Here is a 20394-nt window from a genome sequence, read left to right on the forward strand (position 1 = left end):
TCTGATAGTAAAATAAAAAAATCAGACCAAAATCCTCGATTCCTTTAAAAAACTGAATCCTGGTTCGAAGCTACTCTTACAATTTGATACTATAATTTAAGAATTTTAAGCAACATTTTGAATACAGTAGCTACAATTTTATATGTACTAAATTACTCAGGCAGATTTCAATTTCTTCGAATAGCACATTTAGTGTAATAAATTTATGCGATATTACTAATAATATTTACTCACTTGCCTTTAAATATAAATACACAAACGATTGCGTTCATGCCAGAGAGTGTACTTAAAATGAAAAAACTTACTAACTTTACATAAATGAGTGTAAAATTTAACTTCATTTTTTAATTCTATAGCTGTTAAAATATCAAAATCAATTTTTCTTTAATGCTTCAAAATAAATAAATAGCATATTTCTGTAAATAGGGTTGCTACTAAAATCTGGAGAAAATAAATTCCCAGTTTTCTCTGTATTTATCACACACAATATATTAAGAGGAAACACACAATCACTGTGCTTTTGAGTGACCTATATTAGTCTAGCTATACAAATTTTAAGTAAGGAACAGCTCAACATAGTTAAAACAAATAATGTTATAGTAAATGAAACATTTTAGTATAACTGAACTGTCATCCTTAAATATCCCATATCCACTTTTAAAAGACTAAAATAAGAAATAAAATCCCATGCATTTCCCAGTTTGTAAGAAAAAACTCAAAATTCCCTGCATTATACCTGTTATTATAGGTGATTTTTAAATTCCCTGTATCTTTCAGGTATTCCATGTGGAGTAGCAACACTGAATCAAATAGCATGAATGGTAAATGAATTGAAAATTCTTTATAAAACTGAAATTTGGAAGAAAAAAAAGGTAACAAAATAAAACAGATGTTTGTACAGAGACATTTTTTTATTTTTAAAATAACAATACTTTAAGCAATAAATTCATATGGAATTGGTTCAAGATATTGTGGTTCATTATTTGTCGTGCTTACAAAATGAGCTTTACGGGGCTTAACTGGTTGCCTCTTCAAGTTGACCTTGACGCCAGATTCCTTGGCAGCCTTCTTCTTTGCTTCATTTTCAACCAATCTTTGTTTGAAATCTTGCCTACACTTTGAGTGTTTGATGTGTTCCACCCTGATGTTGATACGCTTGGGGATGATGCGGTTGCGTACGCGCTTGTTCACGATGACGCCCACGGCGTGAGGGGTGACATTGAAGACTCTGCCAGTCTTGCCGTGATAATATTTGAAGGGCATCCCCTTTTGAAAGGCTCCATTCCCTTTGATGTCAACAATATCGCCTCTCTTGTAAACTTTTAAGAATGTGGAAAGTGGTTCTGTACCACGATGCCTGAACTTCCTTGCAAAAAGATATCTGGTACCACGCCTGTAACCTTTGGTATTAACCATCTTTTCAAGATTAGGTCAACCTAAACAGAAACAATAATAATTAAATATTTAGAGTAACACTGCCAAACACACACACACAAGGTGCGTAGACAAATCTTTCAACAAAAAATATTTGTAAGCACTACATACATAAATAAAATTCAAAATAATTTTCTAAGACGTAGAAATGAATTTCTAAGACAAAGAACTCTTTTCTTGATTATATTAACCACCAAAAAATAGTTAGAGAGATTTTTCTGCTCGAAAAATGAAGCCTGAGTTTGAGAATATCTAGCAAAATGCAGCAGAGTTGCACATGAGAGTGCTAGAATCTCACAGAACCCAACGCAGTAGACACACATGCAGACTCATCAAACATGCAAAATGATTGCATATGTAATTATTTCATCAAACATGTAAATAATTTTGCATAATATGTGAAGAAAATCGACATGGTAAAGAAAAAAAAAACCTAATTTTGAAAAGGGAAAAATCAAGCGCTTTTTAAAAACACACAACAAAAAAAACTCTTTCATAGGCTGAAACGAAAAAAAAAAAAACTCCTTTAAGAAATGAAAATAAACACCTTCACTGGTGACTGATAACAGGGTGGGCGTATTTAAATGATCTAAATTTTTTTAAACAGCACAACCTATAAATTTGTTCTTTAAATTTAAAATTTCTGTCTCATACATAAATAATCTAATTCACAGATAGTAAATAAAGCCCTACAAATTGTGCAACAATCTGAAAACAGTAACTTCTGAAGTTGCTGGTGAGAAAGATTTTAGAGAGCGGTAGTAATATAATAATTTAAAAAATTTTTAAAAATTAAGCTATTTTACCAACACACATACGGAAACTTGTATTAGTACAGAAATTGAATAACTCACGTACAGAAATAATATATCTAATATACATAGGCTTGAATCATTGAATTGGCGTGGTAAATAAAACCATAAGACTTAATGTACAATTTGTTTAAATTAAGACTTGAATTAAAATATAAATACTACTAAAAACGTGGGGGGAAAATTCTCAATAGCAGTACAATTTGGCACATATGCAGTTCTTCAACAAACGGATCAATCAAACAATGCACCTATGCAGCTCTTTAACAACGGATCTCTGCAATAAAACGGATTGGAATTATTTAAGATAAGAATTTATTTGGAATTCAAAAACTGCTTTAAAGTAAACATTGTGAACATTTTAAAAAAAAATTTCAGCAATTTAAATGCAAAAAATATAATGGAAAGGTAATAATCATAATACATTCCCATGCAACTAAGGAGATGAAAGGAAAGGGTGACTTTTCAGACATTTAATTGGTTTATTTGTATTATTGAATACAAGTTCTTTGAAGTGTCTTTATCATTTCTTCACTGTGTTCTTTGGATAAGACTTATAGCTTGAAAAACATGGCCAAGGGGCCAGCTAGGCTGAAGAGGTAATGAGAGTAGAAATCTTATGCGGAGGTCTGTCCAGACATTTTTTGTTTTTATAAAATTGTGAAAAAACTATTCATAATTTGTGAATATAAAATAAGTGTTAAGTCAAATTCTTTCAACCAGGGTCCCGCTTTTGTGAATTTGTGCAAATAGGGCCCTGTTATTGCAAGAACAAGATTCTGCTCAACAATTGCTGCTAATAAATTAGAGATGCAACATACAAATATTTGGTATTTAGCCTATACAGCTCAACACAAAATATTCAATTTGGACAAATAATGGAAACAAAATCACTCACATTTTTAATAATTTCAATTGACATATTTTAAAAAACGCAACTTAGTAATGTATCACTTTTAATGTGTCATGCATAGCTGCCCTCAGGCCAAAAATAGTTGCATTTTAGTCGCCTGTGGCAACCCTGCAATACAAATAAGTCAATTTGTCTCAAATGTTGCTTTTTCCTCTCCTTTACTCAGTCGCAAGGAAAAGTATTACGATACTTTACCCTTCCATAAAACTTTTCATATTTAAATTTCAAAAACAAAGTAATGAAGAAAGAATAAATAAGGCCAGTATTGTGCTACAATCGAGTTGTAGCGTAAACGCAACAGGGGTCTGCCGTCTCCGGTGAAAAATAATAGGACTCTGGTCCATGTTTATAGAGCTTGAATCCTTGAGAATTAAATATGAGCTATTGCCATTTGCTGTATGAGAGAGAAGAACACTATGTTTTATGCAGTTTCTTGAGTTTCAAATAGTTTCTTATCTTAAATGTATGTATATAGAACAGGGTGCATAGCAAATTCTTTTAACAAAAATAAGCACAATATAAGCACTCAAAAAACATTTTTAAGCACTATACATTAGCAAAATACATGAATAAATGTATTTACATGAATAAATGATCAACAGAATAATATAAAATGATCAAGAGATTTTTCGGTTCGATATCAGAGGGTGGAAAATGAAGTCTGAAATTAAGAATATCTAGCAAAATGCAGAAATTAAGAATATCTAGAACATGAGAAGGCAATAATCTCACCGAACCCAACTCAGTAGACGCACATACGGACTAGCGAGTACTTCCTCAAACATGTAAAACAGGGCTCGAAATTAACGGTGGTCCGTTGATCCATGACCACTAAAATCGGAGTCGGACCAGCATAAAATAATAAGCAGTGGTCCGCCGGACCACCATCCGCCGCAGCCGATCTCCGTTAATCTATTCTCGCAGCCGATCTATTCTCGATCTTACGAAACTTAAACGATCTTACTTAAAACTATTTTAGAGCTTATTCAAAATTTTTTTAAAAAATTTTTTTATAGAAAATTAATATTAATAAAAAAAAATGCGATTTATATCAAAAATTTATGATTTTTAAAAAAAAAATCATGATTTTTTCAATCAAAAATTTTAATTTTTTTTATTTATTTGCAGCTAATAGGAACGCGTAGACGGACCAGTAAAGTTTTGTGCGGACTAGTAAAATGTTTTAGTTACTGGTCCTATGGACCAGTAATTTTTTTTAAAAATTTCTACCCCTGTAAAATGATCGGCGCTTTAGCTATGGACCGCTGGTACGCCAAAATGAATTGTGAAAACGCCGAAAAACACGCGTTTGCATAATATGTCGCAAAAATCGACATAGTAACGAAAAAAGGGGAAAATAAAGCACTTTTAAAAAACATCCAATGAAAAAGGACCTTTAAGAGCTTTTAAATAATGAAAATCGAAAATAATCACCTTTAAGCACTTTTTAAAAATGCTACGCACCATGTATGATACTCCACCCTACAAAATTTGCTGATAATAAATACATGTGCATGGCTATTCAAAGCCAAATTCAACTAAAGATAACGAAAAACATTTTCATGTAAAATATTTAATAGGGTTTTCATTATCCCAAGAAATTTGAATTAAGTATATCTTTTCAGGGAGCTTAGTACATTAAATTTTAAAATTATCTTAAATACAGTTTATAAAACAATTGACCTGAAAATGTTTATTTTCACATAATTTTCAGTTTAAATTATAGAACAAAGCTCTCAATCTTTTAATCATTCATTTTTTTTTGTACTTTTTTGAAAAAAATTTATGCACAGGGATGTCTTCCAGCATGCCTTTAATTATTTTATTAAACTGCAAATTTTCTCTTATTTTGATAATGAGACAATTATTTTTCGAAATACACACATTAAGAGTACAGGAGGGTAATTTAAAAATTGTTGTGAATCAAATTCAGTTATTACATATTACAATTGAAATGAAACAATTAAATTACAGTGAACAGGGGTCTGTCCAGGCCAAATTTACCATTAAGCGGTACCTTCACAAATTTAACTTTAGGAAAAACAGTAATTTCACAAAATACTTTTTCTTAAAATTTTTTTTTTATCCCGTAAGAAACGATAAATCCATAATTATACCATATTTTTGTGTTGATTTACTTGGATAATTTATAATTTCCACAAATTATGTCTAAATTTTCACAAAATAGGTACCTCTCAGGAAAACCTAGACAGACCCTTGATTACATAATATTACACACATATTACAATTTTTAAGGTGTTAAGTGATTGCCCTTCTCAAAAGAAAGTGACTTGCCCTATTCTATTTCTAGGGAGAACACTGGCATTAGAATTTAATTGTAATTAATCTTTTTAAAAAAATTATAACTTGATAAATATACACATTTAAATAATTTCCCACAACTTTGAATCTCGTTTTAGCATACACTATGCATTACAGTAAAAAAATTTATAACAGTCAGTTTTAATGTGAGAGGATTTATCTTTAGAGTTCAATTTGTCAAATAGTATAAAAAAAAGTCCTAAAAAAATATCTGATTTAAATTAGGATAGAAAAAAATCCGGTAAATTTTACACACAGGGAACTTTTATCGCTATCAAAATACAAAAACTCTATTACAATAATAACTATAAATGGTCTGGCAAAGTTTGCATATATGATTCACATAAAAATTAAGTTTAATTTAAAATGTTTTTTAAATAATAATAACTCATAATTTTAAATTGTAAAAAAAAACAAGAAAAGAAAAACATTAAATTGATTACTATAAATGATGTAGCTACAATATAAACCAGTAATACTTATTAGCAATACTAATAACTAATACTTATTTAAATATTCAAGAAAGCAGTAAATTGTGAGAAGTTTTAAATTTAAATTTTTTCTTTTTTAGAGAAAACTTAGTCAATCTTAGGAAATTTTCTAAAATGTACAAAAAGTAAAAGAATCTTTATAAAACCAGTAGACCAGAAGAAACTAGCAAAATTCAGTAGAGTTGACAACTTTGCACTTCAGGGAATGGTAATTAACTAGGAGAGATTTACGTATCGTAATCTGTGGCAGAATAATCACCAGGTCTTGGAAACTTGTGGGCAGTGGCCCCCAAGTTACTAAAAAAACATCACAGAAAGGGACCAACGCGAATGGTATAACTCATATCCACCCCAAGCAAACGCCTACATGCTTTAAAAATTTGCAAGTTTAAAATCTATTTGACGTCTTGGCAATTGTAGTTGATGAGACAGATCATGATATTTATCTATAGTATTATTCAAGAATACTTTTATTTCATTCGAGTTCAATTCTTTTAGCATAGTGGTGTTACATCAACCAGTGTCAGTTACTGAAACTGATTTTATGCCCTTCAAAACTGTTAATACATTTTTCAGTTATTTTGTATTTCTAATTTAAATATATTTATATTTAAAAACATTTGGTTTTAAATAGATGACTTTTATTATCCTGTGATGCGGAAATTATAAATTTTTTTCTTTTAAAAATATAGCGAAAAATAAATGGTAAATTTTTAAGCAAATTTAATACCTTTTTTTAAAAAATTATTGTTTTTTAATATAGCACTATTTATCCTTATGCAAAAACATAACTTATCAGTATTAAAAGCATATTTATATTTAAAGGATAAGGTATTCACTTTTGTCGTTCAATGAATTGTGCAGCTTCAAAAATTATAAACCTTTATTTATATCCCACTTGTCCTGCCCAAACCAGTTTATGACATCCAAAACCCCAACCCTGAATTCAAAGCATCTTAAAATAAAATTTTTATCTTTTTAAGTTTCCAAGTGTCTGAAGTTATTCAGAAGTTACAAAATTTTGTACATTTAAATTTTTTTAATTTATTAATATAAATGATAAAAGATGTACTCACACTAAAACTTGAAACATGAATCTAAGAAATAATATTTAACACAAGAACTAAGAATAAGTCTATTATTTTGATGTAATTGACCATTAAAGATTTAATCAATAGTATAAATCCTTTAACACTATTATTGAACCAATTAAAAAAAACATTTGTATTGGATCGATAATAGGGGATTATTAACATATATGTGTGGGTTAATTTTGACAATGAGCTAACAACTAAAAAATACAATAAATTAAAGAAGAATTTAACATATGTATAGTTATAACAAACTTAACTTTCCTCATAATTTGAACAAAACTTCAAGCATACAGAGTTGAATGCGCAGAAGTTTTCGTGAGTGTTTAAGATAGTGTCAACCGTAATCCTAACAAGTTGAACCTGTCACAAGATAAATTTTCAATTCATATATTATTTTGGAGGAAGTGGTGATATAAGTTTAGTTTACTTAGACAATGATCTCTCCAAATACACATGGTTTAATATTCTTTGAATAACATTACAAGTTTAAACATGTTAAAAGGTTAACTAAAAATGCATACAAAACAGTTTCTTATATGACAGTAAATCCTATTTACGAAAAAATACTGAAAAACTAATGATAAAAAGAATTAACGATTGCTATAAAGATAAAATAATCGAAGAAAACCGTAAAAAACAAGTTATCAAACTATACACAATTTAGGGTTATACTACTGGTTTACATTGTTCAACACTTTTTAAAGTACAAATTAGTCCTATAATTAATAATTCGAAATAAACTTACGATTCAATAAATAATTTAAAACAAATTTAATAAACTTTATTTAATATTTAATAAACCAAACAAGTAATACTCACAAGAACACGTTGCTAGAGAATTTTACCGAGTGTTGCACAGACGATATTGTGTTGAGTTGTTTTTCTTCATATAAAAGTATTCTTGCAGTTACCGAGAATCTATTAATCACTCAGTATCATTCTCGCTGCGTTGTACTTCAGACGCATGGAATTTTTTTAACGGATATATTTCACTAAGCAGGTTCTTATTCAGCTCTCCAAATTCACAATTGTGAATTTTTCACATGCAAAGAGAGAGAAAAATCATTTCTGCTGCATGTAATTGATTTAGACAGGTTCAAGAGGGAGACTAATGTTTCAAAACTGCACATGTTCGAATCGCATAAACGTGCGTTTGCATTTACAAATCGCATTCAGTGAGAAGGCTCCATGAGAAAAGAGTTAGGTGTACATCCGTTTCCTGTTCAGGGGCATGTAAACTCACTAGACTATCGTTTGTGTGAATCGTATGCAGAAAATTGGTGCATATGCGATTATGAATTTTCGAGGGGGCCTTTCTCTATTCAAGGGATTACTAAATTGTGATGTCATCTCTTTGGATTATCTTCAGGAATGTGATTGACTAGTTTTTCAATGTTAAATACCTTTCACTAACAAACCTATCATTTGCATATGGTCCAACAGTGGTGATCATGCAGACAAGCTTCAAGTCAAAGACAAAGTCAAGCTTCATAAAGTGCTCGACGTCACGCGCACGTCGTAGGGCTGTGGCGTAACTACCACTATAAATATTGAATACCAATTCGCACTAGTATATAAGACACGTTAACTTGATTCCATCTTGTGGTACCTTTTGACAGATAAAAGTTAACATCGTCTAAGATTTAATCCCATCAGGGCTACCACAGCAGTTCTGCATAAGATCAGAATTGTGATGGCAATTGTCAATCTCACAGCATGTGGAAAAAATATCGAATAAGAATTCGGATAAGCGAAAGAGAACCTGGATGGGTTCTCGGGTGAAATTTTTATCATACAGCAAGAATGGCCCCTTAGAGAGACAATGCGAAAAAAGTAAATGATAAAATTTTATAACGTAGGTACTTTATTTACGTCGCCCTAGAGCTGCACGATGGGCGACGGTCAGGGAAGCATCCCAGAGGATGATCAGAAGACATGACACCGCAATTTTGATCCTCTGCAGACGATATGGCTCCCCTGCTTCGGTAGCCAGACAACCTGAGCGGGAAGTCGAGAACTTTACGGTACAAGTTTAACGGGGATCAATACCGCGCACCCTCGGTCCCAACGTAGGCTGATTAAAGTGGGCACCCACCCGCTTACTGACCGCAGCCAGTAATGCTTGATTTCGGTGTTCTAATGAGACCGCGTCTTTACGATCAGTCAACTGCGGGCAAAATTTTATTAAAATGTTAAAGTATATTAATTAAATTAATATTAACTCATTTTATTAAATTCACTGCATACGAACAGTAAAGAAAGATCTGTTTCACTGTCAGATTTGAAACTGAGTAAAACAATTCTTAAAGAATAGAATAAATAACAGAATACTTTTAAAGAAAATTAGAGAAAATTAACATTCAATAGCTTTATTCATCATTCTAAACCTTTTTTTTTTAACATATTCTAATATTACTAATAAAAACAACGTACAACATTTATTTGAGTAAAGTGCCACTTTCTCACCAGTTTGACTAAAGAAGGGCCGCACACATATTTAGACATGTTGACGCAAATATGGTCATAATCGAACATTTTTAAATAAACAAAAAATATATTCTTAGCACTAAATTTTTTTATCAGTAAACTTAGTAATACATTTGTAGAAAATAAACATTTTTTTTAAAAAATTATTCGAAAATTAAAAAAATGATATTTTTTTTAAAAAAATATCTCTTTTCTTATTTATTAAAAAAAATATGTATATAAAAACATAGGAATTTTTTTTCCTTATCATACAAAAGTTCATTTGAAAACAAACAAAACATCTAAAGGGGAAAAAAAAAAACTCATATGCCCATGGAATGAAAGAATAAAAATAAAAACATATTTTTAATGATTATTATAAATTTAAATTGAATATTTTAATAAGTGGAAATTTATAGCGTTTAAGCAAGAACTAAAATCAAAACGAGACGGTTAAAGTACAAAATGAGTACCAAGCATGCTTGAGAACTAAACACTGGGTGTTCCGCGTTCGGCTGACTACCTAACCGGAATCTGCTCTTGCAACCCAGAGCTCAAGAAAACTGAGATGGGCACAGTAGGCCTTGGCCCTCTATGGGCTGTCACGACACAGAGTTTAGCAGTATAGTACAGTGGCCCCCATCCCCCCCAAGCTCTTTAGCGCATTCATCCCCCCCCAAAAAAATTTGCTAACTTTCCCCTTCCATGTTAGCTTGTTCGAAATAGTGCTACGTTGCTTCTTTTATTTATGTACTTAAAAAAAATTCTCGCGTCTAAATTACCCCCCCCCAAACTATTCGTTTTATTAAGTGTAAAAATCCCCCCCCCCAAAGCTTTAAGTGGGTGCATCGTGCGTCCACCTTCTCCCCTGAGTTTCAAACCCAACCCAGAAGACAAGGGCTCTCCTGGATCAATCATTGGGGAAAACTAGCTTTTGTGGTAGGCTTTTTGATGGAATGGAACTAATCCGCATTTGCGTTACATTGAGAGGGAAAACACAAAAACTCTATTTAGCCTGACGGCAAGGGCTTACTCATAAACCATATACTAGGACAGGGCGATGTTAAGATTTTAGCCTCGTGATCTATCGTCAAGTTAACATCGCGATGTTTTGGTACATTAATGTTTTACATTTAGTACTGCGTAAATTCGAAATTATTAAATTGCATTTTTTAATTATTATTTATCAATATTTAAAGACGTGGATGTCTGCTAAAATAGCGGTTAAAAGCATTAAACGGCTGGATTGATTGTAAAAAAAAAAATCACAGGATTTGCACATACACAATTAAGAAAATAACTAAGAAATTCAGCAATTCGCGATCGCAACACTCGAATACGCCATCTGGGGAGAGACCGGTTTCATGCCTTTAGCCCTTCTCCCTTCCCTCTCCTCCTCTTTTCAGTTGTATAGGAATGTACTACGATAATTTCCCTTTTCTTAATATTTTTCCTTTTTATTTAATAAAAATATTTTTTAAAATTTCTATGATACTTTTCTTTAGAACTATGTTTAATGTAGTTTTCAGTTCCATATAGTTTTTCAAGTTAAAAGATTTTAATCTATGTGAAAATCAAGAGAGAAACTAACGTACTTCCTTCGTCTGACTTTCCACACGCTAATGGGGAAAGCATGTGAAGTGTTGCCATAGGAAAAGAGTTCTGCTCTACGCCACCTGCAGCCCATTTCGATCGCCAATTTGATTCTCTATCACATTTGGATTCATTATGTCAGCAAAAAAATGAGTGACCTAATGTAAAAAAGACGGGGAAAGATAACGATCATCGCCACAGTTATCACACTTACAGCGGAAAATGCTTTTTGAGCAAGTTAGCAGACATCGATGTCAACGATACATCTGGAAATATCGTACACATCTCAGTAAATCACAATTTCTGATGCTTCGAAAAATTGCCAATCCAAACCTCGGATCGGCGATGATTGCATAGAATAGATATTTTCCAATGCATCCATTTATCGCCCCGTCCTACCATCTACCACTGAGATATTTTAAATCAGCACTGTGGTCGTTGCGAGCCACCGCTAGGATTCGAACCTGGGTCACCTTTTTGGGAAGCGAAAACTCTATTACGAGTCTCAGCGGCACTCAAATAGTGTTTACTGAAATTTGTGTTTCATAACATCGTATTAAAAATAGTTGAGTTTTCATAAAAACCATGCGTCATTTCGTAAGCAATAATCGCTGAAAAAGCGATAGAGAAACAATATAGATTTAAAATAGAATCTGTGCAAATTGAGCGCATCAAAAAATGATGACTCGAAAGTATAATTCAAAATTTTCGGTATTTTATTTTTTTAAAATTTTTTTTCTTCGCAGTGTGTTTAAAAGCTCCTGCGGGCAGCAGATTGGTCACCCCTAGTCTACAGGGGGAAGAAAATTAACCTTGTCTATTTATATAAAATATTGAAAGCATCCTTTTTAGATCAACAAATTTGTAAAGAAAACTTCAAAGCCCACTAAATACACACACATACATATAGGGCGATACTTTAGTTACGTGTGTTACTTTTACATTACATTTTTCAACTTTTGCACCCTTTATAATTAGCTTATTAAATATTTTTTACAGTTTTCTTAATTAGTTGTTAAGTCTACATGTGTTCTAAGTTAGAAAAATAAATATTGAAGGCACAGATTAATTTGATGTTGAATAAAAAAATCTGAATATGAAAAATGTCCAGACATGACATGAAAAAATAAATAAAGTGTAAAGCACTTCTAACACAGGTAAGACTAACATACACAACTTTTTGTTACGTGTATTACCTTGAATAAAATTAATTTTTAAATAATAATTATTGGCAATTCTAATTCGAGAATTTTTCCTTTGAATATCTTGCCTTCATAATTTATAAAACAAAAAAATTTAAAATTTTCTATTTTACTAAAGTTTTTACAGAAAAAAATGTAAAATTATGTTACCTATGTTAATGGGAAATCAGAATATCTTTATTTATCAACTTTAAATCAGTAAAAAAAATGTAGGCCAAATTTAAGAAATATATAAAACAAATATGAAATAGTTATATATAATACTAAAAACTATTTTATTGCTCATCATTATTTTCAAAACTTAATGGGGAATATAACATAACAATGTAGGGTGTTTCACCTTTTTTTATGAATTTAACTAAACATTTTTTATAATTTAAAAAAAAACATCGTTACTATTAGAAAAAGTACATTTTCTAGATTCCAAAATGTTTTCATTTTTAATTTTACGAACATTTTGAATATTTAGTCATTCTGGACCACTTTTCGTGGAATCGCCCTATATATGTATGCACATACGTCAATTAGAAAAAGATACTGCACAAGAGTTAAAATATTTTAATTGAGAAAATAACCTTATTGTAATCAAATATTAAATCTCTAACAGAGTTCATGACCAAGCACTGCACAGCCAACTAGAAGTCTGCAAATTATGGGATGGGAACTGCTGACAATATAATTATTAGAATATCTTCTTTAAGGCAACTATAGAATAGTGTCCCAAAGATCTTTTATTGGAATTTAGTGGTTTACATTTAAACCATCGGGTAAATTTAGAATTATATTAAAACATATGTTTTAAAAAGTCAGATATTTAAAATTCGATTTCTTAAAAAACATACAATCAATTTTGCACAAATTTCATATTTTGCCACGCAATACATACTTTAAAATGATGTAAAAAATTGTATAACTTACAACACAACATTTTTTTGACTAATATTAAATAAAATAATAAATATTTACTAAAATTTATTTTTTGCTTGGAATTATATTTTGATAAACGGATGTTATAATGGTGTGCAAAATTTTTTCAATTAACTTAAAAAGTTCTCGAGATATAGCTATATACACAAAAAAATAAAATTAACGTTATGAGGTCCAAACTTTAAATCGCTCTCCTGATTAAACTATGGGGACCATACATCTCAGATTCCGGTTACACCCTATATTTTGGGGTTCAGGCAACTGAATCATTGAAAAAAAAAGGTACGTTTATTCAAAGAAAAAACTTTTTTTGTGTCTGATTTTGAAACTTGAAATATCGTCTGCATTAATTAATTAATTAGCATATTTGAAGTCACACCCTTGAACCATTAAGTTTGAGTTAAAACGTGAAGTGTGACCTGGAAAGGTGATCCTTTTTTTTTGCACTGTACATAAAATTAAATCAACATGTCACAGAATGAAACAGTATAAAACTAAAAAATTAATAGTAGCTTCTACTTAATGATAAGATTAATGCTTCATTATTCTTTTCCTAATTTAATTTTTCTGTTTGCTGCATAAGTTAACGGTTTTGCCTAATTGTTAAGTTTTAACATCATTAGAAGATAACACGTTGAAACTTCTAATGAATGGAAAAATTTTCAACTTTTATTAAGTAAAAAACAAAACATATGAAAATATTTATGAAGTAATAATTTATATAGAAGTAAATTCAGTAATTTGAAAGAAAAAAACTACAAACCTTTCATTGAAGTAATAAAATTGTAATGGATATCATAATTAATCTATGTCAATACATTAATGGAAGATTAGTTATTGAAATGTTAAAGTTACTTAGAGGAATATGGTCTTGCAAGTTAAAACTATTCTTTTTAATGCTTTTGTATAAAACTTCAAGTATTGAAATAATATAACAAACATATTTGTGTTAAAACAAAAATTAGCATGTTTAGGATCTGTGAATTAATAAAAGGAGACTTAAAATCAAAACATTTAATAAATTAACATTTGTGTCGAGTAAGTCAACAGAAAATTCCTGCTTTACAGACGTTGAATCGTAAAAAATGTCACACGTTTGACAGATCACATAGAAATGAATGTCAATAGAAATTTTAATTTACCCCTAAGTAGGGAAATTTATACTTGTCAACCATGACACATGCTATAACATAAAACAATCCAAAGTACAAATTCAACTTTGCTGTTTCTTTGGGCACTTTTTCCAGTGTCCGGTCCCTAAACATTCTCTCTAACCGAAATGCAGCTGGAAGAGTTATGAGGGGGAGGAAGAAGGAAAAACTATAGCGCAAACCAAGAAAAAAGAACAATAAATATGGCGTGAATAAAAGAAAAATGTATAGCACGTAGGAGCCAAAATAGCCAAAAAGGATAGCAAGTGTGACGACGCCAACTTTGTGATCGTTCTCCATGTCACGTGTGTTGTTACTGTGCAATATTGCCTCAGTGTTTAACGCCAGCGGCATAGCATAGAATAAAGTGTAGAAGTCCATGTAGCCAGTTTGCGCCATGAACGAAAACAGGACGCTCAGTGGGCCGAATGTCACGATGATCAAGACGTCACCCATAGCTATGTACTTCAATCCTATGCCACCTGTGTACAAGAAAGAACTCGATAAACCACCAAAATAAATTAGTGCCAGGTGCTCCATCTTAGCATGGGACAACCAAACAGTGCCGATGAAACCCACACATCCTAAAGTGTACAAAATGACTCCGAGGTGGACAATGTCATCTGGTGTCAGAATTTTGTCCACGAGAGTTCGATCATCGCAACTTCTCCGGGTGTCGATACCTTTCATGTAATCGAAATAGGTGTTCACCACATTACCGGCGGCATGAACAGTTACAGCAGTCAAACAAGTGATTAGAAATATGGCAATATCAAATTGCTCAGTTGATTTGTAGGCAAGGGCAGCCCCGATAGCTACGGGGGTGAGTGATGCACTGAAAGACCATGGCCTTAGTGCGTGCACATAGGTAGAAAAAGTAGACTGTATCGACGACCTTGAAGAGATGTCATTCGAGTGATTTGAGGCCTGGTCTTGAAACTGCAAATTTGGTTGACATTGTACTGAAGACATAGTGAAATTTCCTATAAGAAAAAATAATATATTTAAGAACGATATAAATATGCATCATTATAAATTGTAATATGAGAATAAATCATAATATATTATGTATAAATAAATTTCGAAATGTTTAAATTAAATTTTTTGTTTATCAGAACTTAATCTGAAACCGAAAATATAATTAAAAAATATTTTTAGTCCAAAAATTGTGCCCTGTGGCAGAATTTTTTTGGGTTATCTACGACAAAACTCTCTAGCACTAATATCTTTCTGCAAGATACTTTTAATAATAACAATAACTAATATACATGTTATTAATTAAATATACAGTAACAGAAATGTTGTATTTACAAAAAAAAACTAAGCTTTTGCCAAGCGTCCCCATTTGCCATGACCACTAACGAGAAGAAATAATGATAAAAATTTTTAACCTGATCTTTCTCACTCCCGTCAAAATCAAGGGGAGAGCTTTTGTCTTTTCCTATTTCTCTAACCTTTGATAATTCCATGCTAGAGCGTTCAAAAGTGATGCACCAGAAAGGTTTAAAAACATCTATATCTTGTGCCCAGAAATTTTTTTATTTCTTATTTTATACATTAGATGCTGTGCAGACTATTTTTAATGTAAATTGACTGTGATGTTGACCTTTGCAGCTCATGCTTTGAAATTTATCATACAGGAAATATTTTTTTTAAATATTTATTAATGTTATGCATAAGCTTAATAAAATTCTGTTTTAATGTTATAATGCATATTTTTTAATTTTTGCTTACTTGAAAACCAACATTCCGTCTCATTAACTCTTAATTGAAAGGTTAGTACTCTTAGTTATGTGTACACATTGATTGTTCTGTACAAAATAAATATAAGTCATATACAGGCTTTGAGTCCTCTAAAATGTTATTATCTAATATCTGTGATATAAAAAAGATTATTTAGGGAAACACTGAATTGCCAATTGGTTGAATGCTGTTGTATAAAAGATTAAGGATGGCCACTTCGTTCAAACCTAGTTGCAACATTTTGTTGAGCAGAAAATTTTAAACAAAAGGTTTGGTCAAGGAAAACCATGATATGCACATTCACAATGAGGCTATTTGCTTTATATTTACATTTTTTAAAATAAAAAGTGGTTCATTAAAAACCACCTTGTTTAAGAGATAAAAACTTAAAAATTTCAGTAGTTAATATTGTCAAAAATAAGTGGATAGTTTTTATTCCTCTGCCCTTGAAAGGGATAAAATAAAACAAAGTGCAAATTTTGCCTAAAGTTTTTTTAGAATTTCACCTTTTAAGGATGTTTTTCAAAAGCTCCATTGTCATATGAAATAATGATTTTTGCGAATAAAATATATTTCCATGTTGTAATATCATATTAAAAATTTATTCGAATTAATTGTAAACAAATAAAGAAGGGGACAAATATATCACATAGATTAAATAATTTGACTAATGATTCGAATAATGAACACATACTTAGAAATGTTAATGGCAAATATGATAATTTTTTTTAAAAACATTAGTGTTCTGAGTGCTAAATTTCTTTTATCAGAAAACTTAGTAATATATTTGCAGAAAATTAAACATTATTAAGTACAGTACAGGACCCGTTATCCGGAAATCAGAAAACCGGAACGAAACTCGATAAATTTTCCCACCATTTTTTAAAAAAAATTTTCTTCCTCTTAAGATTTTAGGATTTTTCTTTCTTTTTTGAAAGATGTTTACCTTACCATCATTATGGAAATAATCATTAGTGCATTACTTCATCATTTTTTCTTCTTTTTAAGATTATTTTCAAACATTTTTTTTTTTTAGTTTGGTTTAACAATAAAAAAAAACGGCTTTTTGTAGCGATTCAGAAAACCGGAAAAATCAGTTATCCGGAATAGCGATGGTCCCGATCGTTCCGGATGATCGGTTCCCTACTGTATTAGAATTCATCCAAAAATGAAAATAATAAATATACATCTATATAAACATTGAGAGAAAAGAAATGAGTTTCTTCTTTTACTACACCACACAATGCAAAAGTTCATTTCAAAATTAATTCTAACTACAGTCAAACCCCGCTATAGTGAACACGGTTTATGGTGAACTCCCGGCTACAGTGAACGAAACGTTCAGGCTCGTGCCTTGCTATACATGCATAATGTTATTTTTTATGGATATAGTGAACTAAAAAAGTGAGGAAGTTGGATATTATGAACTTTTTCCTCTCTTCGACTAATTTTTTTCTTCATTTTTTTAAAAATAATTTTGAAATGTCTACTTCAAAATAAATGCTTATATTAATTTTTAAAACCATCTATACAGAGGAATGTAGCGTTAAGCATTTTTTCTTTTCGTGTTTGCCTCTTTAATCCTACTTTTCCATCCCTAAACAAAGGCCAACCCAGGCAGATGTATGGACAAATTTTTCCCTGCATCCGCTAAAGATTACTAATTTTTTTTTGTACACAAGACGGAGAGTAATAAAAAAGAAAAGCAAGTTAACACATTTTTTGTTACTACGTATTATTTTTCAGTCATTTTTGTGTTTAATTTAATTGGTCATTTATTTAAAAAATGTACAGTACAGAACCTGTTATCCGGAAATCAGAAAACCGGAAAACCAAAAAACCGGAACGAAATTCAAGAAATTTTCCCGCCAGTTTTTTAAAAAATATTTTTTTTCTTCATAAGATTTTAGGATTTTTCTTTCTTTTTTGAAAGATGTTTACCTTACCATCACTTTGGAAATAATCATTAGTGTATTACTTAATCGTTTTTTCTTCTTTTTAAGATTATTTCCATAATTTTTTTTTTTAGTTGGGTTTAACAATAAAAAAAAACGGCTTTTTGTAGTGATTCAGAAAACCGGAAAAATCAGTTATCCAGAATAGCGATGGTCCCGATCGTTCCGGATAATCGGTTCCCTACTGTATAATAAAGAGTTCGGAACCATTCGTAAAAATTTTTTGCGGAACGGATATAGTGAACTTCCAGTTATAGTGAACCCTAGATAGGTCCCTTGAAGGTTCACTATAGCGGGGTTTGACTGTATAAAAAAACTGCAATGCTTACAGAATGAAAATATATATAAAGAAATTAAATACATGGGGATATTTCTGTATCTTGATCTGTTGCGGCAACTACAATCGCCAAGGTACTTGGCGATTATTCTGCCACAGATCAGGATTAATCTCCCCAAATACATATTTCAATTAATATAAAATTAAATAAAATATTTTAATTGAAAAAAAATTTATAGGCTTTACACACAAACCAAAAATTAAAACAATCTAGCAATAGTACCAAATAAGATTCAATATTAATTTGGTAATATACTTCAGATATTTCTATTTATTGAATTCTTAAAGGTTCTATAAATGTTAACAGGGGTCTGTCTAGGTTTTTCTGAAAGGTACCTATTTTGTGAAAATTTAGACATTAATTTGTGAAAAATTAAAAATTATATTACAAAATCAATACAAAAACATGGTAAAAATATAGATTTATCGTTTCTTAAAGGATACAAAAATAAAATTTTAAGAAAAAGTATTTTGTGAAACTACCGTTTTTCCTAAAGTTGAATTTGTGAAACTACCGTTTCACCTAAAATTGAATTTGTGAAGGTACCGCTAAACGGTAGTAAATTCGGCCTGGACAGACCCCTGGTTAAATTGTGAAAATTTTCCTTTTTTTAAAAAAAAAAAAACACATAAGCACCATAAAATTCAGAACAAAATTACAAAAATATGAGAGTAGCTTAAAAATTTCTATTTATCTCTGTTTCTGATACATTATGAATATTATTTATTTTGCTTAGAACAATCAATGCATACACATGAGTAAATATACACATAGAAAAGAATCAAACTAAAAAATATTCCTTAATTTGATAAACATTATGATTCATTAATTTCAACCAATGAAATCTAGATTCACTAAAATGCTTCCTCCTTTCTTAATTCTATGTTATATAACACTTTTAACAGATAATTAGTAACATCAATAAATTAACTCTATCAATCAACAGCTTGTTTAAAAAAAGTATCTTGCAGCATTAGTTTTTCTAAGAAACAATTTAATTAATTACTTCTGTTATAATTATAGTGACAATGAAGAAGAGTATACTCATTACACAACAAATATAACCTTTTGCAATGTCTATCAATGCATATGCATGTTACATTCACATTTGAAATGCGTTTTAATATAGATACATTCACTTTTAATGTACTTTCTGGAATTTATTATAATACATCTTAGGATATTTTATTGATAGGAAGCTGAAGGAAAGAAAAATAATTCGAATATGTTAGCTGTAATTTATCAAGAAAGCGATTTGAAGACAAGGAAAAATTGTTAACAGGAAACTCACTTTATATTATTCGTTAGAAAGGGTTTATTGCAAGCTCAAAGATCGTAAAAGCTCATTTATGTTAATAGGATACATTTTCCGATTACATATGTAATGAATACTGCAAATAAAATTAAATGCAATACATTAGCACATCCTCAGTAAAACTTTAATTAAGTGTTGTACGTGCACTATAATTCAAGAGAATATTTCATTTAAAATAAATGTAGTTAAGATTTACTGTTTATTCATCATTAGTAGAAATATTTTCTCATCTCAAATAGTAAATTTTTTTTTTTACTACATATTTACAATGGTGAAGGTGAGTTGTTATTTTTACACGAATATTATTTTGGTTCAATAACGGTTTGAACGGTTTATACGGTACGAAATTTTTCATCTTACTTTGTTCACAAAAAGCTTACAAATACAACAGAAAAACTATTTTATGAAATACTTTTTCAACTGTTTACAGTTTAAGATTATTAAAAATTTATTTATATGATTTTACGATTGATCCTTACCCGCATTTCAATTTCCAAATAAAAGATTTCTTTTAGATATTTATGATGAAATAGGCATATTATTCTTTTACGAAATTTCAGAAGCATTTCCTTCGGGGTAAAATATACATTTATCTAATAAATTAAAAAAAAAAAAATAGTTCGTAATATACGGTTGGC

The 20394-nt window shown here is 30.3% G+C and overlaps 2 protein-coding genes across 9 annotated transcripts; both read right to left on the reverse strand.

Annotated features, from left to right (window-relative positions):
• Positions 1-892: 892 nt before the first annotated feature.
• RpL21 (ribosomal protein L21) lies at positions 893-8042 on the reverse strand. 4 transcript variants are annotated; one of them, XM_087150859.1, is made up of 3 exons: positions 7886-7930; positions 2293-2523; positions 893-1436 (listed from the first exon to the last, which is right to left on the reverse strand). In XM_087150859.1, the coding sequence occupies exon 3, from the start codon at positions 1414-1416 to the stop codon at positions 934-936; it is 483 nt and encodes a 160-aa protein (XP_087006985.1). In that variant the 5' UTR covers positions 1417-1436; positions 2293-2523; positions 7886-7930; the 3' UTR covers positions 893-933. The 4 variants fall into 4 exon arrangements, with proteins under 4 accessions (XP_087006985.1, XP_087006986.1, XP_087006984.1 ...); XM_087150860.1 differs by having other exon boundaries at positions 2409-2523; positions 7886-7928; XM_087150858.1 differs by lacking the exon at positions 2293-2523 and having other exon boundaries at positions 7886-8042.
• A 6211-nt stretch (positions 8043-14253) lies between these two features.
• Positions 14254-20354, reverse strand: heix (UbiA prenyltransferase domain-containing heix). Of its 5 annotated transcripts, none has more exons than XM_016072531.4 (2): positions 20236-20354; positions 14254-15388 (listed from the first exon to the last, which is right to left on the reverse strand). In XM_016072531.4, the coding sequence occupies exon 2, from the start codon at positions 15375-15377 to the stop codon at positions 14388-14390; it is 990 nt and encodes a 329-aa protein (XP_015928017.2). In that variant the 5' UTR covers positions 15378-15388; positions 20236-20354; the 3' UTR covers positions 14254-14387. The 5 variants fall into 5 exon arrangements, with proteins under 5 accessions (XP_015928017.2, XP_071043175.2, XP_015927989.2 ...); XM_071187074.2 differs by lacking the exon at positions 20236-20354 and adding an exon at positions 20117-20161; XM_016072503.5 differs by lacking the exon at positions 20236-20354 and adding an exon at positions 19733-20142.
• Positions 20355-20394: the final 40 nt, after the last annotated feature.

This window comes from Parasteatoda tepidariorum, chromosome 9 (genome assembly GCF_982258835.1).
Source record: "Parasteatoda tepidariorum strain Cologne lab strain chromosome 9, Ptep-v5.0, whole genome shotgun sequence".
NCBI lineage: Eukaryota > Metazoa > Arthropoda > Arachnida > Araneae > Theridiidae > Parasteatoda > Parasteatoda tepidariorum.

Excerpts from the sequence above, each read along its gene's own strand:
- RpL21 (XM_087150858.1), bottom strand. The coding sequence starts at position 1,416 with ATGGTTAATACCAAAGGTTACAGGCGTGGTACCAGATATCTTTTTGCA.
- heix (XM_016072531.4), bottom strand. The coding sequence starts at position 15,377 with ATGTCTTCAGTACAATGTCAACCAAATTTGCAGTTTCAAGACCAGGCC.